At 43.2% G+C, this 15,395-nt stretch overlaps 2 protein-coding genes across 2 annotated transcripts in view; both read left to right on the forward strand.

Moving 5' to 3' along the window:
- The window catches only part of srrm4 (serine/arginine repetitive matrix 4), a 119,479-nt gene extending 117,518 nt beyond the window's left edge, over window positions 1-1,961 (forward strand). The window contains exon 11 of the mRNA XM_063193950.1: window positions 1,927-1,961. Coding sequence (XP_063050020.1) covers window positions 1,927-1,961 — 35 coding nt within the window. The remainder of the gene's footprint in view (window positions 1-1,926) is intronic.
- A 1,267-nt stretch (window positions 1,962-3,228) lies between these two features.
- Window positions 3,229-15,395, forward strand: part of hspb8 (heat shock protein b8) — a 16,103-nt gene continuing 3,936 nt past the window's right edge. The window contains exons 1-2 of the mRNA XM_063195411.1: window positions 3,229-5,126; window positions 9,088-9,151. Of these exons, the coding sequence (XP_063051481.1) occupies window positions 4,739-5,126; window positions 9,088-9,151 (452 nt within the window). The 5' untranslated portion in view covers window positions 3,229-4,738. The remainder of the gene's footprint in view (window positions 5,127-9,087; window positions 9,152-15,395) is intronic.

Here is a 15,395-nt window from a genome sequence, read left to right on the forward strand (position 1 = left end):
AGAAGCCTTGGAATCTGGTTGAACGCTGGCTGTACTGTTACTAACACGATTGTAGATTGTTTATTATAGCATTGCTTTGTAACTTCAATTAGACTTACCACTGATTTCCACTGTACTATTTATGTATTATTTTGAAGCATGTTTCATTTATTTATGTATTTATTTTGTGGCCAAAGACACAATCATGTGTGTTTGTGTACATCCAGAAAACGATGGACAGTCGAGGCCAGGTTTTATTTTAGAATGTTTTGCTTCTCCTGTTCAGTGGACTGACATATTTGGGAGAACCGCACAGTACTTGTGTTGGAAGTTCGTACTTGTTAGTCTACTTTGGTTTATTTTTGTATATTTTTCTATATTCTTATTTTCAGGGATAATGTAGTGTCAACAAAGTACTTGGAAGAAATCCACAACGGACAAAATACAAAGCTGTGGTAATGGCTCCCATTTTAGCTTGTGACACTCGCAACACGCACACATCATGTCAGCTTTGAAAGATGGACCGTTTGTTATCCACACTGGTAAACAAACACACGCATACACGCGCGCACACACACACACACGCACACGCACACACACTTATCTGCACACAGAGATCAAATGCCACATGTATTTGTCTTTTGTTCCGTAGGCACAGCAATCCAAATGTCATCAGATATGATAATACCGATGATCCACAGAGAACAGAGCGAAAAAAAATTGCAAATGCTGGTGCAGCGCGCTGATAGTATCTCAGTGGGACGCCATCTGTTCCTGACACCATAGATTGATTGGGAGACGTTTGTAAGCAGGGCGGACATCCGGGAACTTCCAAGTCTAGCTAGGTGAAACCAGTTTTAGTCGGGACGGGAAATGAATACCTATGTGATCAGACTGTGGTGACAACAAACATGCAGGCCATTAGAGTCAATTGCTAAACAGCTGTCAAAATGGCATATGGTTATTGTCAGTTATTGAGGTTATTGAGGTTATATGGTTATTGAGGAGCAAAACTGAGAAACAAATTAAAATTTGATGCGGTACTAGTGATATTTTATTTATATTACTGACAGGTCCCTGGTATCAGTGGCTTGCAGTTGGGTTGCGATGTTGTTTTCACCTAGATAGACTTAAAGCCAAGCGTCAAGCTTAAGTTCCCGGATATACATGGTTAGGAATATCAATTCACCCAATGAGTTTCTTCAAATTGTTTATGGTTCTGGAACTGATGAAAGGCAACAACGCACACTGGCCACAACTGGGCCAGAACCCAGACGGAACCACAAGGAACCAGGTACACGAAATGGCTCCGTGAACTGTTTGCTCCGCAAACCTCAGTCTTGGCAGCTTTTGTAGATCTGTGTTTTGTTTTTCTTCTTTTCAACCAATGAACTATTTAATCTCGTTGTAGTGAGATAAACATTCTGGGATTTGCATATGACCGTACACATGTACTCTGCTGGGTCATCCACTGTAAGCTGACAACGCTGATAAGGACTGTGTTAGATCAGGGGCTTTTGATGAGCACCAAGGTGGAATTATAATTGCTGAATATAATATTCTCCAATCAGTATGCCGTGCCCTCCCGTTCACCCCCGGTAGCAAAGTGATGCATCTAGCCAGGGAAGCCGATAAGGGGGGGACAGAGGGGTCAATTGTCCTGGGCCCAGAGAGAAGGTGGGGGGGGGGGCAGAATTGGTTCCTCATTACATTGTGTGTATTGGGTGAGAGGGCTCTTTCAGGTGACTGTCCCGGGCCCAGCCAAAGCTGTCAGCGGCCCTGCATCTAGCAGTGGAGAGCTTCTCACTTGTGTCATGTAAGAGTGATCGGGCCCATGTCCATTTCAGGGGAGCACCGGCACCCTGTCGACTGTGGTTTGACGTTAACAACACGGAGTACAAAATATGGAGCGTGACTGACTTGTGGATTTTTCTCACTGTTTGGCAGACTTTGTTGTGTTTTGTGTCAGCAAGACACAATGACACTGGAAGGGACAACTACTCTGGCTTTCTGTTGACAGCTCAATATATTACTGACAGAAGCACTTTACATGTTGCTCGAGCCATTTTCGATGACACCTCTTCACTGGGTGTCGCCATGCTTTCTCTTCAGATAAACTGGGATATGTTATTAAGAGTATTTTGTATTATTTATCAAAGAAAGACATGCTTAGTATTTATTCAATCTGTCAGTGATCCATTAATGTTATCTATTTGTTGGTGTCATTTCAATGCTCTGTAACATTTGATGCATATTGTCCTGTTTATTTATTTTTCCACATTATTTATTCTACAATTCAGGTTGTGCAAGTGATATAATTATATGGCGTAAGTGATTGGTGACGAGTGGTTGGATTTTCATGTATACAATCATGTCAGCTAATTGACCTTTTAATTACATCTGATTGAACTCATCTTAATGGTCAATTTCACATGTTAATTCAAATTTTATGAATCAAATTTGTTATGGAAAGATCATTTAAGATAGGGTAGGCCAGGGGTTCTCAACCATTTACAACTTGGGGCCCATTTGGTGTTTTCATAAATGTTCGGGGCCCACCCTTGACCCAATAAACAATACAACTCAAATACACTATCAACAGCAACACACACACGCACGCACACATGCACACACACACACGCACGCACGCACGCACGCACACACACACACATTTTGAATTTTGAACTGATGTCAAGGCCAACTTGGAACACCTTCAGGGCCCACATTTTGAGAATGACTTTTAGGCAATGTACGTAGCCTACTAGTCACTGGGCCAACAGCTGGCCAACCAAATTGTTTCGATGTCTACAAATAACCCTGTTGACTTAATTATACATTTAGATGACACCACTACTGCTACAAGAAACAAATGCATGTCAGTCAGTGCCAAAAGTGAATCCCAAAACATTTTTGCATAGGCCTATGTGCCTTTCAAGAAGAAACTGAATCAACATTAGACTGATAAAACAATTGAGTAACAATCCTTAACTTCTAAAAAACAGTGTGTTTGGCTCTTGGTCAACAGATTGAAATCTCAAATTCAGCCAGTAGCCAAAATGATGCAATTAGTCCACCTTTGGAAACTATTGTAAGCTGTTGGATTGATTTCGAGGGTGGGGGTTGTGGGGAGGTTAGATAGAACAACATCTCGCTGCATGAATATAAACAGAGCTCTATGCACAATGAATACTGTACAATCTGTTACATTGAAGATAACATGAGAGCGAGATAACACCATGATAAAAAACGGCAAGATCATCTTTTATTTATGGTTCTCCGTGGAATTGCAAAGTAACCTTTGCAACACTCCATATTTCTACCCTTTGAACAAAGTCTGGATGAGGGATTTTCTGCAGTTTGTATTAATTTTAGTTTTGTTAAACTATGAAAAGTTCATATACAGTAGGCCTGGTGGATTTCCTAATTGCAGAATTGTTATGCATTGGTATGCAACACTGGATGAGTTTGGCATTTGAAAGCTGTGAGCCATGAATATAACGAGTTGGACAGCCTCAGGGCAACCATTTTAATCTTCAAAAGTTTTTGGCTAATCTCTGTTGGCTGATACATTTGTCATTTAAAAAAGGTAGACCATTGCCCATGCCCAAAGTGGTCTAAGAAATTGGTTCGGTGGTAGAACGTCTTTTTTTGCAGTCGTGCGAAATTAACACTGCATAATGTAGGCCTAATTAACATGGGTGCCGCGAGGGGAAAGGTGTTACCGATTCTAAGGGCCCAACAGCACTGACAGGGCCCCTGGAAAGATGCTGGTAATGTAATTTGTCATTTTGGGGGCCCAAAATGTGAATCTTTCATGGGGCCCAACATTTTTAGCGGTGTCCCTGCTGATTAATGTAGGCATAGAACTATTAGTTAAATTTTAAAGGATTGAAACTGATTGAACAATGAGTTATGTACTTTACAGTAACCGCCCATGTCGCATTCCTTGTTGGTGACTTCATCCGTTTGAATGTCTGTCCCGTAATATTTCATTCACAGTCTGCTGACAAACGTTTCCAATAAAAGTGGTGGTGGTCTGGTCACTGACGGAATTTCTGTAGTAGGTGTACATACACATACCAAGGTGATTGCCTCATGCGTATTTGTGGGCACCTCAAGGGATGAATGGCGGGGGAATCCTGTAATCCCCAGGGGACGATTAAAAACCGTAAACATGTAAGACACTCGCGCTTACGACATGAGCTGTGTTGTTTTATTCGACTGGTGACATCATGTTGCTCCCATCCTTGTAGCTAGGTTGAAGCTCGCCGTCAATATTGACCCCATGTGCTGTTTTCTATTAAAAAGAAAGTGAGTCATCGGGGCAATGCGGAGGTGTGGAGTGCGCCGTTGCTTTGGAAGTGAGACATAGCCCCCATGTCCAAACTTGGAAGGGGAGGAGGGTCTTCGGTCAGCTGTTGTATCGGGCACTTTCTGGACTTTGCTAGCCTATGTACAATAGGGTGAACTCGAACTCGGTCGGATGTATAAAACAGCTTAGCTATTTTACTGATTACAGTTATCTTTGGTCAGACGGAAACGGAAGGTCACCGTAGTAGTCTGAAAGTATCTTCCAGAGAGGAAACTTCTTGAAGTTCTCGAGTCCAGTCGCATTCAAGGCTGAACTTTCTTTCAGTCGGGGTTTTTAAAGTGGTTATGCGCACAGCTTGGCTACCTTTGGTGACATCTAAAGGATTAATTTCCAACGTTTATAACAAGATTTTGTCTTAAATTTCTTTATCCTTCAAAGCGTCTCGCCATGGGAGATGGGGATTTTTACGCGTTGGGGAGCAGGCAAAGAGCACCGAGAGATCCGTTTAGGGAGCAGTCTCTGGCATCACGGTTTATGGATGAAGACTTTGGAATTCCCTTCCCTGAAGACCTCTCAATGGACTGGCCTGGATGGGCACGGCCGCCACGACTGAGTACCCGGCTTAATGCGCCATGGACTGGCGGCCTGCGCACAGGGTTCCCTCGCACATCCATGGGCGGTTCTCCTACTGTCTATAGCACACGGTACAGCGAGCCGCGCAGCTCCCCTACGCCGTCGAACCCAGACGAGCCATGGAAAGTGTGCGTAAACGTCCACAGCTTCAAGCCAGAGGAACTTAACGTCAAAACTAAGGACGGTTTTGTAGAAGTGTCAGGTGAGTCGCATTTGTTGACAACCCCCATAACTATTGACATATCAGAAAAAAAGCTGTCCACAAAACTTAAAAGCCTTCATCTTCATAAGGATTTCATATAGGGGTCACGTGTTAGTGTCTATTTGTGGGTGAGTGTAGCCTACCTACTTGTGTGCCAAAGACACATGAGAGAAAGTGTGTGTGTGTGTGTGTGTGTGTGTGTGTGTGTGTGTGTGTGTGTGTGTGTGTGTGTGTGTGTGTGTGTGTGTGTGTGTGTGAGAGAGAGAGAGAGAGAGAGAGAGAGAGAGAGAGAGAGAGCATGATTGCGTGCTTGTGGTGAGTCCGTTGCAATATGAAGACCCCAGGTTATGACTTGCACATTTCCCCAGCCGCACGTGTCACCAGGAGACACCTGCTCGGATGTCTTCAGTGTCACCACCACACCAGCAGACCACCATTAGTCAACCACCGCTTTTTACATGTCATCACCAATGCCTATATTGTAACCTTAAAACCCCCTTAGCTGCACCACGCAAAGGAAAATTGGCCTGTGCTGTAAACACAATCAATGCCATGTTGATGCAAGCAGTACGGCAGTTCTAGAAAGGTCCAGGGAGAGATGTGTAGGGAGAGGGAGAGAGGTGAGCAGAGGCGTTCTAGTAGGGGTGTGAAGGCCTGGTTTAAAATGGGGCACATGGGTAAGGCGGGCCTGCTTGCCTGCCTGCCTGCCTGCCTAACCGAGGGGCTTTTTATAAGCACGTAGTTGCCTGGTATGCCAGCTGGGTCACTCTGTCAGGAAGCCTAGAGATTGCTCACGTCACTCGGCCGGCCCTGTTCTAAAAGCAGGCTCAGCAACCCCCGTGTGTGTGCACACAGTCATGCATAGAGACAGAGGGAGAGAGAGAGAGAGAGAGAGAGAGAGAGAGAGAGAACGAGAGAGAGAGAGAGAGAGAGAGAGAGAGAGAACGAGAGAGAATGAAAGAGAGAGAGAGAACGCAGGCACATTCATGTGTACTATATCCTACACACACACACACACACACACACACACACACACACACACACACACACACACACACACACAAACACACACACACACACACGTGACTATGTGCACACAGCATTTGAAGTATGTTGTATTAGGCTTCTCATACCATAGGGTGCAAGGGGTAGGGTCTGTCTGCATCTCCACAAAAACACGAAGGTGCAATGTCACAGCCACCTCAGCTGCTGAGCTACCCTGTCCAGTCAAAGACTTCAGCCTTCAAGAGTAAGAGTTAATTTGCAAAACGGTGTATCCACCATTTTTGGCTTTTGCGTTTTATCATTGAAAAATGACTATTCAGAGGTCCTATCACCTATGTGTCAATTCTTGCCATTCAAATATTTTGAGAACACACTTTTTCGACCTAATACTATATAACATATATCTAACATGCATTTTGCAATGCAATGCAATGGAACGCCCAATACAAAAATGTTAATTTCCCAACATTATACAAAATGGAGATGCACTGTTTTGCAAATAAACTCGTCAAGGGTTTACTGTTATGTCAGCCGGCCGGTGGTCTATGGCCTATGGCCGGCCAGGGCGTGGTATAAAACTGGGGCCTGCTGGGTGGGAATGGAATGTGACATGATGGTTTGAAGAGATCACTTGGAGATAACAGGTGGCCCCTATAACAGCAGCAACAGGAGCAGCAGCAGCACAGCAGAGCAGGGCGGATCTGGATCAGACCAGTCCCTCATCTGGGCCAAATCCACAAGGCAGCTGGCCTGGGACAGGGGGAAATTACACAGCAAAAAAGGGGGGGAGAGAGAGAGGGAGGGATGGAGAGAGAGAGAGCTAGATAGGCCTATGTAGAGAGAGAGAGAGAGAGAGAGAGAGAGAGAGAGAGAGAGAGAGAGAGAGAGAGAGAGAGAGAGAAGGTGGGAAGAGAATGGTCTACATAGACTGGTAGACAAACAAAAAGTGAAATTTGCACAGTTAATTCACCACCAACAGAGTCGCACCATCAATATGGGTGTTAAATTAATACATCTCTTTAATATGTATTAACACTGTAGTATCCATCAATCTATTATCATATTGGTTTTAGATAGATATACAGTATATTTATCATAGAAAGATAGATAGATAGATAGATAGATAGATAGATAGATAGATAGATAGATAGATGAGAGCAAGAATGGGCTAGCGAGAAAAAGGACGGGCAAAATGCAAGAGGTCATTGTCACTTTTGCTCTGCCCCTCCTTCCTTCCAGTCCATCCATTCCCCCCTCTCCCATTAGCGAGGTCCACAGGTGAAGAAATCACACAGGCGGTGTAGAATTGCAACATAACTGGCCGCGGTACAGCGCTAAAGGGGCCCGGCGGGTGTGGCCTGGCGGCGCCACTGACATTTACTGCTAGAATGCAGCTGCTGCCCCGGCGACGTCCCCAAACAGGACCTTGAGAACTGGCCTGCACCCCGGATCTTTCCAGCACACTACGCAGTTACACAGTCACACAGTCACAGGCCGAGCTTTAGCACTCACATGATGGCAGCAGGTCAAGTCAAGTCAAGACAAAGTTTATTTGTAATGCACTTTCAACACAACAAAATCAGATGACCAACGTGCTAATAGGAAAGCCTGAGTAAAAAGACTTGAAACAACATGAAACAACACAGACAAAAGACCATAAAACACACAGCAGCCATCTGGCCTTTTTTATTTACTACTTGTTTCACTATCTCAACGACAGTGTTGTGTTCAAACTTTGGGAATCTTTCAAGAAATTAATAGCCTACACACAGTAGAGCTTTCAAACTGCACTATTACACTGAGGTCAAACATTTTTTCACTGAGCTTGTAAACTGCTAGCTTCAATGCTACACTATGTTCAAACTGTGAGACTCTTTCAAAAGAATGATTCACTAAGGTTACAAACAGAAGTAGGACTCCTCTGTGTTCATCCTGTGAGTTACTGTAGACGTCCTTGTGGTGAGGAGGCAGGTGTTATGCTACTGCACTTAGGGATGCACAATATCAGAAAAAAAACGATACTCGATATTCAATTCTTTATGTACATCAGACTCAAAGTACATGGTCCATATCAAGACAACAGTCAAAAAATTACATAGAGAAGTTAAGACAAAGAAAAATAAGAAATAAAATAAAAATAAAATAAAATGAAAGATAGGAACACACCCATCAAACAAATAGGCACTCTCTCCAGTGTCGTCTAAGCTTGGAGGAGAACCTCACAGAACACTTTACTGGACTCACTAGGGTTTGAATAATGCTGTTTTGAGAGCAGTCCAATCTGCACATGAACTTATAAATAACATTTCCCAAGACTGCATCACACCCAGGCACACTGGAGTACACAAAGCGGTAGCTAGCACTGGTCCATCTTGGTAGCTTCATCAACAGTCTCATAGTGTCATTATATGCTACTGTCAGCTCCTGTTGATATTCAGCTAGTGATTCAACAGCTCTGAACATTTTTATTTGTTATTGATAATCGAGTAATTTTCGTGATAAACATATCGGCACTCTTGATATCACAATTTCGATACATTTTCGATACATTGTGCTGCTCTAGCTGCAGTTGTTCCCAAACGGTGTCAGGACCCCTAGGGGTCGCGGAGGTATTACAGGGGGTTTACAGACAGATGGGACTTTTCATAAAAATGGGAAATCCCCAGGTTATCACCCAAAATAATTCCATAAATTGGTTAGTAACCGTATTGAATTGTATGGTAAATAGATGTATATGCCTTCCTTATATGCCTGCCTATACTAGTAGACAAACTATGAATGGAAAATCTAGCCATATTAATGGACAAAAAAATGCCTTAGAACATGGGGAGTGGGGGGGTCACAAAAATGTTCTTAGTTCCAAATGGGGTTCCCTTCAGAAATTGTTTGGGAACTACTGTGTGTGCTACAGTAGGCCTATGTGTGGCTTTGTGTTAAAATGTGTCTTCTTTTACAGGGAAACACGAAGAGAAGCAGGAGGAAGGTGGCATTGTGACGAAGAACTTCACAAAGAAAATTCAGTGAGTGTCATTCGAAGGTCTTTCATCTGATTATAAAAATCTCAGGGCAGTCATTCTGGACCTGGTACAGGGGTACTTAACTCTTATGAACAGGACTCAAGGAGTAGAAAGTCTGAAGATCAGGCACGTGCAGAGCATAGTTGCCCACGGTGCCCGAGCAACGGCCCTTTTGCCCACATTGGCTGATATTGCCCTTCCAAGGGAGGGGAAAATAATATGGCAATTATAATTTCATATTTCAATATAATTTGATTTCTTTATAATTCATAATTTTGATTGAAGTTTTTACAATAAAGACTTAAGTCAGTCCTACAAATTCATCAGACCCGTCGAGACTGGGCACGAGCGATGTGAGGTAGGTAGGCTACGCAACAACTCCGGTGGGGAGGGAGAAGGCACGCGACAGAGCGCCTATAAGACACACGAAAGATTTTGAAGATGCCTGGGTGTCGGCTAGAGCCCTACACACAGTCTACATATTAGGGTACAAAATATGCTCACAATCAACCTCTCTAATACAATGTTGAGTTTAGAACTTTTAGTTAGCCTATCATACATCTGACAGCCAGCCAGCGCCACGTTTAGGTAGCAAAAAAAAACCCGACAGCCAGCTGTAGATATGCCTCGGAAAAATAGGCTAAGATTTCATGTTTCAACTGATTTGCTTTGCAATTCGTATTTTTGATTGAAGCTTCCTAAATTAAGTTTTCAAATTCAGATTCACCTGCACCCCGATATAGTCAAAGGGAGGGGCAGCATGCGCGATGCGGGGGGCACGCGCAGCTCTACATGGGAGGGAGGGGGGAACAACCAGCATGCGACCAGGGCAGAGACGCAAAATATGTCGAAGATGTCGTGGGAGTAGAGCGACTGCCCTGACGGCCTGAGGTGAGCTGGAGACACAGCAGACTACACAGTATTAAACTACATGATCACAATTAATGTCTCTTAAAGCCGATCTCGAGTTTAGGACGTTTGATCCTAAATAATCTGACAAGCCGGGGTGTGCCACGTTCAGATATTGGGGGAATACGACAGCCAGCTAGCTTGCTTGCAGTCAACGTTTTACATGGCTCAGGTTGTTTTGTGGAAGGCTAACCCAACTAAAAAACATGCAGATGACATGTCGTTTTATCAAGCAAGAGAGAACTTAAGGGGGTAGGCTAGCTAAAGGAAGCACATCTCTGCAGAGTTGGCTGCGAAAAAAATGAACAGGTGCAGGTGAGGCAGAGAATCTTTTTCAGGATTGTAGAGGTTTGATCTTGGTGAGACCGCTAGGAAAGTGCGTTTTCTTACGCTGATATAGCCTATTCTCCGACCCAAAGATAGGCTACTGTTTCCACTGTCAATGTCCATGTAATTGAATCCACTCCACGTGATAACTGACGTTTACTGTTCTTCTCAAGACATAGGCCTACAAAATGTGCATGAACTAACTAAAATATCTGTAATGAAAATAAAAGGTTATAAAGTCTGCGAGAAGCTCGGAGCTTCAGAGCAACATAGGCCTATAAGAACTGGTGCTCCCACGCCACGGTTCTTTGCGATCTGAAATGAAAGCCGGCTCGTCCATTCTTAAAGCGACAGTACACATTTTTTAATATAGGCTACAAAAGACCCAACAAATGACCTAAACCTGTGAATTCTTATTGTTTTAGCTTTCCTATATAATATTCATCATTTTAATCATGGAATATACCTATTAATTAAATTTCAAATTCAAATTAAATGATCTTTTTAACAATTTTTAACTATTTCTATTTATTATAGGCCTAACTTAAAGTCTACTTTGGCTGCTACAAGGATTATAAAGATGACAGTGGGTTAATTGATTAAGCATCCTCATATTTAGCCTATTAATTTACTCATCATTTCCTTTCATTTAAGATGAGGATGACTCAGAGCCACAGACCTCTGCACATAGGGCAGGTATAAGACAGATAATCTCTGTGACTGATACAGGTTTAAAAACTATCAAGGCTTTTTCTCATAATTTCATTTAATTTAGGGGCAGCCACATACCACACATGAGGAAATGTGGATCAGGAGACATTTAGGGCAGGTGGGCATAAGGCTGATCATCTCTGATATGATTAATAGGTAGGCCTACATGTTTAAAAACTAGCATGTTATATCATATGGTATGCATATTCAGGATACTATACAATAAAAATATTAATAATTATGACAATAATATACTACTTCTACTACTACTACTAAAAATAGGCCTAATAATACCCATGGTGCAGTTTCCTAAAAATTCTAAAGGCCGCTCATTGTTGATGGGTTTTTTTTGGGGGGGGGGAGTTGCCCTTTCTTCAGGTTAGAGCAACTGCCCTTTGAAATTCCTGTGCACGTCCCTGCTGAAGATACAACAAAAAACGAACTTACATGGATCCTCAAGGATTTCTCACCTTTATTAGTCACAAAGAAGGGCACAGGCGAGACTCACAATAGTCCTGAACATGTAAAAGAATTGCTAGAATATTCTATGCTTGATGATTTAAAGGCAGTCTTGTTAGCCTTTCTAAAACACTGTGCACACTCTCTCTGACTATGCAGTAAGACACCACCCAAACATGACTGGAATGAATACCATGCTTTTGTATCTACTACTCCTCTTTGCAGGAAGGCTCAAAGTGAGCCAGGAAGGACATGTTATTTTTTAAAACCTCTATTTCTGTAATTGGACTATACAGGACTTCAGACAGTGCTGTTAATCAGCACTGTTCTGCCTTCCGGGATCGTCACATCAATGTGGCTAATTTCCTGCCTGGTAATTAGCAGTTAGCTGGCTCCAACCACTAGCTGTTTCTGCTATCGCTGTCCCTATAATTGGAGTCCTTCAGATACAGTCTTAGTTTTTGGGGCAAAAGAATTTTGAAGCGGAGTCAGACAGAATTATAAATCACTCATGAATATATGAACCCTCTAACTGCAGAAACACTGTGAAGGAAATATTAGCTTCCACTTAATATTGGATGGAGTAGTCATCGTTTTTAAATAGACTAACATTCAGCTCTCGGTTGCTGGGCTACCAAGTGTCTGGGTAAATGTGTAACACTTTGTCACCTCACCCAGTCGTGAGTTATGGCTTGTGTTCTCATTCAGGGAGACATGATTTTAATTTTAAATTTAAAGGACATTTGTGTGAACTTTATAGAATATGGTTTGGAAAATTGCTACTCCATAGTCCTGCCTGGGTGAGCCTCATTTGTAAACTCTTGTTTTTTCAATTTCCTTCTGGACAGGAGATGGCCATTAGTTTTTGTCCAAGAGAGAGCAACATAGGCCTAGTGTGTGTGTGTGTGTGTGTGTGTGTGTGTGTGTGTGTGTGTGTGTGTGTGTGTGTGTGTGTGTGTGTGTGTGTGTGTGTGCGTGTGTGTGTGTGTGAGAGAGAGAGAGAGAGAGAGAGAGAGAGAGAGAGAGAGAGAGATTGAGAGTTTGTAGACTCAGACGATGTTGGCCATGAAATCACTCATTTTGTTTCACTCAGTCCAGGCTGTGTTGTCCTGTCTTACAGTCAGGAGCAGAGGCCTATTGGGTGGATGTTGGCAGTCATCCACAATCGATGTATGATATAGACTTTAGAAAAAACCTCTCTGTGGGTGGTAAACAAAATTCAAAACTTGGCAGATAAGACTGTGATGCCGCCTCGAACATAATAAGTTGGCTCAGACTTTCCTTGACTTTGTCAGAGAGCGAAGACTTTGTTTTAGAGCAGTCAAGTGTTCAATGAACTTTATACACCTTCACTTCATATTGAGCACTGTATATAGGAATACAGTATTTTCACTTTTAAAAATGGTAGCACAGCACTATAAATGACAAACACAGGTGTTAATTCCAGGCCCAGAAAGTTGAAAAAAAACAAATCCTTTCAACACAGGTGACCTCAATGAATAGCTAGTAGGGCTGCTCGATTATGGGAAATGTTAATATCACAACTATTTCAGTCAATATTGATATTGAAGATTTTTTTTAAAAAACAATATTTTTTTAAGAAAAAAAATGTGCCAAACAATTCACAGTGTTCCCTCCCTTCAGCAGCGTGAGTGGAGAACCATAGAGAAACACACGTCTTGGTTAGCAAGTCCTGCTCTGCACCCGCAATGGCTCAAGTAGGGGAATGTATTGCGAGTAGCGTAGCCTACCTTTTGGCAGTATAGACAAATGAAAAAAAAAATGTTTCAATTTGATTTAATGAAATGTGATATTATTTGACACAGCAATATTGATATTGTGATATGAATTTGATACATTGCACAGCCCTAGTAGCTGGTCAACATCCCTTGAGTACTCAATATGATCGGCTGATTCAGAGATTGTTGGGTCACTTTTGTAGCTGGGTTATATACTCTCTGTGAACCTGACATGACAGATTATGAACCTGGTGCTGTTGGAAAGGAAGTGTGTTGGAATGACGAGGCATCCACTATTTTCCAATGTCAAGTGTATGAGCCTTGGAAGTGTGTCAGCCTAATTAATCACAATTAGATACTCCCCAGAGCTCACCAAAGAATATCCAATCACTGGGCATGATTACGAAGGCTGATACACTTAAAAGGACGCTAACTAGACTTTGAGAAATGTCCATAGTCTCTGTGACAGGGACAGTAGCATAGAACTGCTAATGAAGAAAGGCAGAGGAGCAGTGTGAACTGGAATGAGTGTTGGAATGACAAGGCATACACCGTTTCCCAATGTCTAGTAGTGTGCGTCCTTCGATGTGTATCAGCCTTCGTAATCACGTCCAGTGATTGGATACTCTTTAGTGAACTCTGCGGAGTATCCAATCACTGGGCGTGACTAATTAGGCTGACACACTTCTCAAGGCTCATACACTTGACATTGGGAAATAGTGTATAGTCTCTGTGACAGCCAGGGACAGTAGCATAGTACTGCTAATGAAATAAAGCAGGGGAACAGCGTGGACTGTGGCCCCTTTGGGTTTATGTAAGCACACCAAATTTGCATTCCAATATGCAGACTTCCATCCTCCCTTGCTGTTGGAGAGGAAGTGTGTTGGAATGACGAGTCTTTGTGACAGGGACAGTAGCATAGTGCTGCTAATGAAAGGAGGCAGAGGAGCAGCGTGGACTGTGGCCCCGGGGGTTTATGTAAGCACACCGTGGCCGCTTGGCAGCCCTTACGGAAACCCCAGCAGGGCCATATTTGGCTATGGTACTTGACAAAACACAGTCTCTCGCAGGGCTGGACTGGTCCTCTAGCATTCAGGGAATTTTCCCGGTGGGCTGCCAGTCGTCGAGTCAGGGGCCAATGCTGTTGTATTTGTGTTTGTTTCAAGTCTGCCTCTTCAGCCCACAGTTTAGATGGGGTGGTCCATCAGTGCATTCTTAATATACAGTGGACTGAGCCCGTCGTAATTGTAGTATGGGGTTGGTGGGGGTGAGGGGCTGGTCTGTGCCAAATTCACCCAGGCCGGTTTGTGGTCCCAGTCCAGATGGGTCTCTTGTCTCGCTCCCCCAGTCTGTTGGCTTCTCGACTGTAGCTCTGTCTACCTCTGTTTGTGTCTCTGTTTCTCCCTCTGTCTCAATATGTCTGTCGTTCTATCATTTTCTCTCTGCACACCCCCCTCCCCCTGTCATAGTGCCTTTCTCTCATCCCCGTTTTTCCATTTCCAGTTTTATTAAATTATTGTCCCTACTATTGTCCTGTTTTCAAACATTGAAGCTTTTTAAACTTTGTTAATGTGTTAAAAAATATACAGTACACATTGGAAGTATGGGGGTGGCTGCCTCTTGCAACACTTTAAAATCACGGACCGATTGCACTTGCAAGGCAGCTGCAATGTTATCATAAAAAAGCTGGAAAACGGCCCGCATGTATAAACAGCAGTTGCCTGGTAGTCTCCATTTTTCTGTGGCCCGTTATTATTGTTTTTCGCTTTGTAATCTGATCAATCCGCCGTCTTGCCCTGGGAGGCCATTTCTTCTCCCCTCTTAAAAAAATGAGCCCAGGAACAGCCCTGTGTGCGGCGGGCCTCTGTATCTCTTCCAAGCCAGTGCATAAGCTCGTTTCCCCACACACCCCTTTTTTACACGTCGAATGGGGGATAGGTAATGCAAATGTGTCTATAAAAGTGCCACATTGCGACTGCTCTAAAAGAACACAAGACAAAAAAAAGTGCACACGCACACGCACACGCACACACACACACACACACACACACACACACACACACACACACACACACACACACACACACACACACACACACACA

Source organism: Engraulis encrasicolus, chromosome 3 (genome assembly GCF_034702125.1).
Source record: "Engraulis encrasicolus isolate BLACKSEA-1 chromosome 3, IST_EnEncr_1.0, whole genome shotgun sequence".
In the NCBI taxonomy this organism is placed as follows: Eukaryota; Metazoa; Chordata; class Actinopteri; order Clupeiformes; family Engraulidae; genus Engraulis; species Engraulis encrasicolus.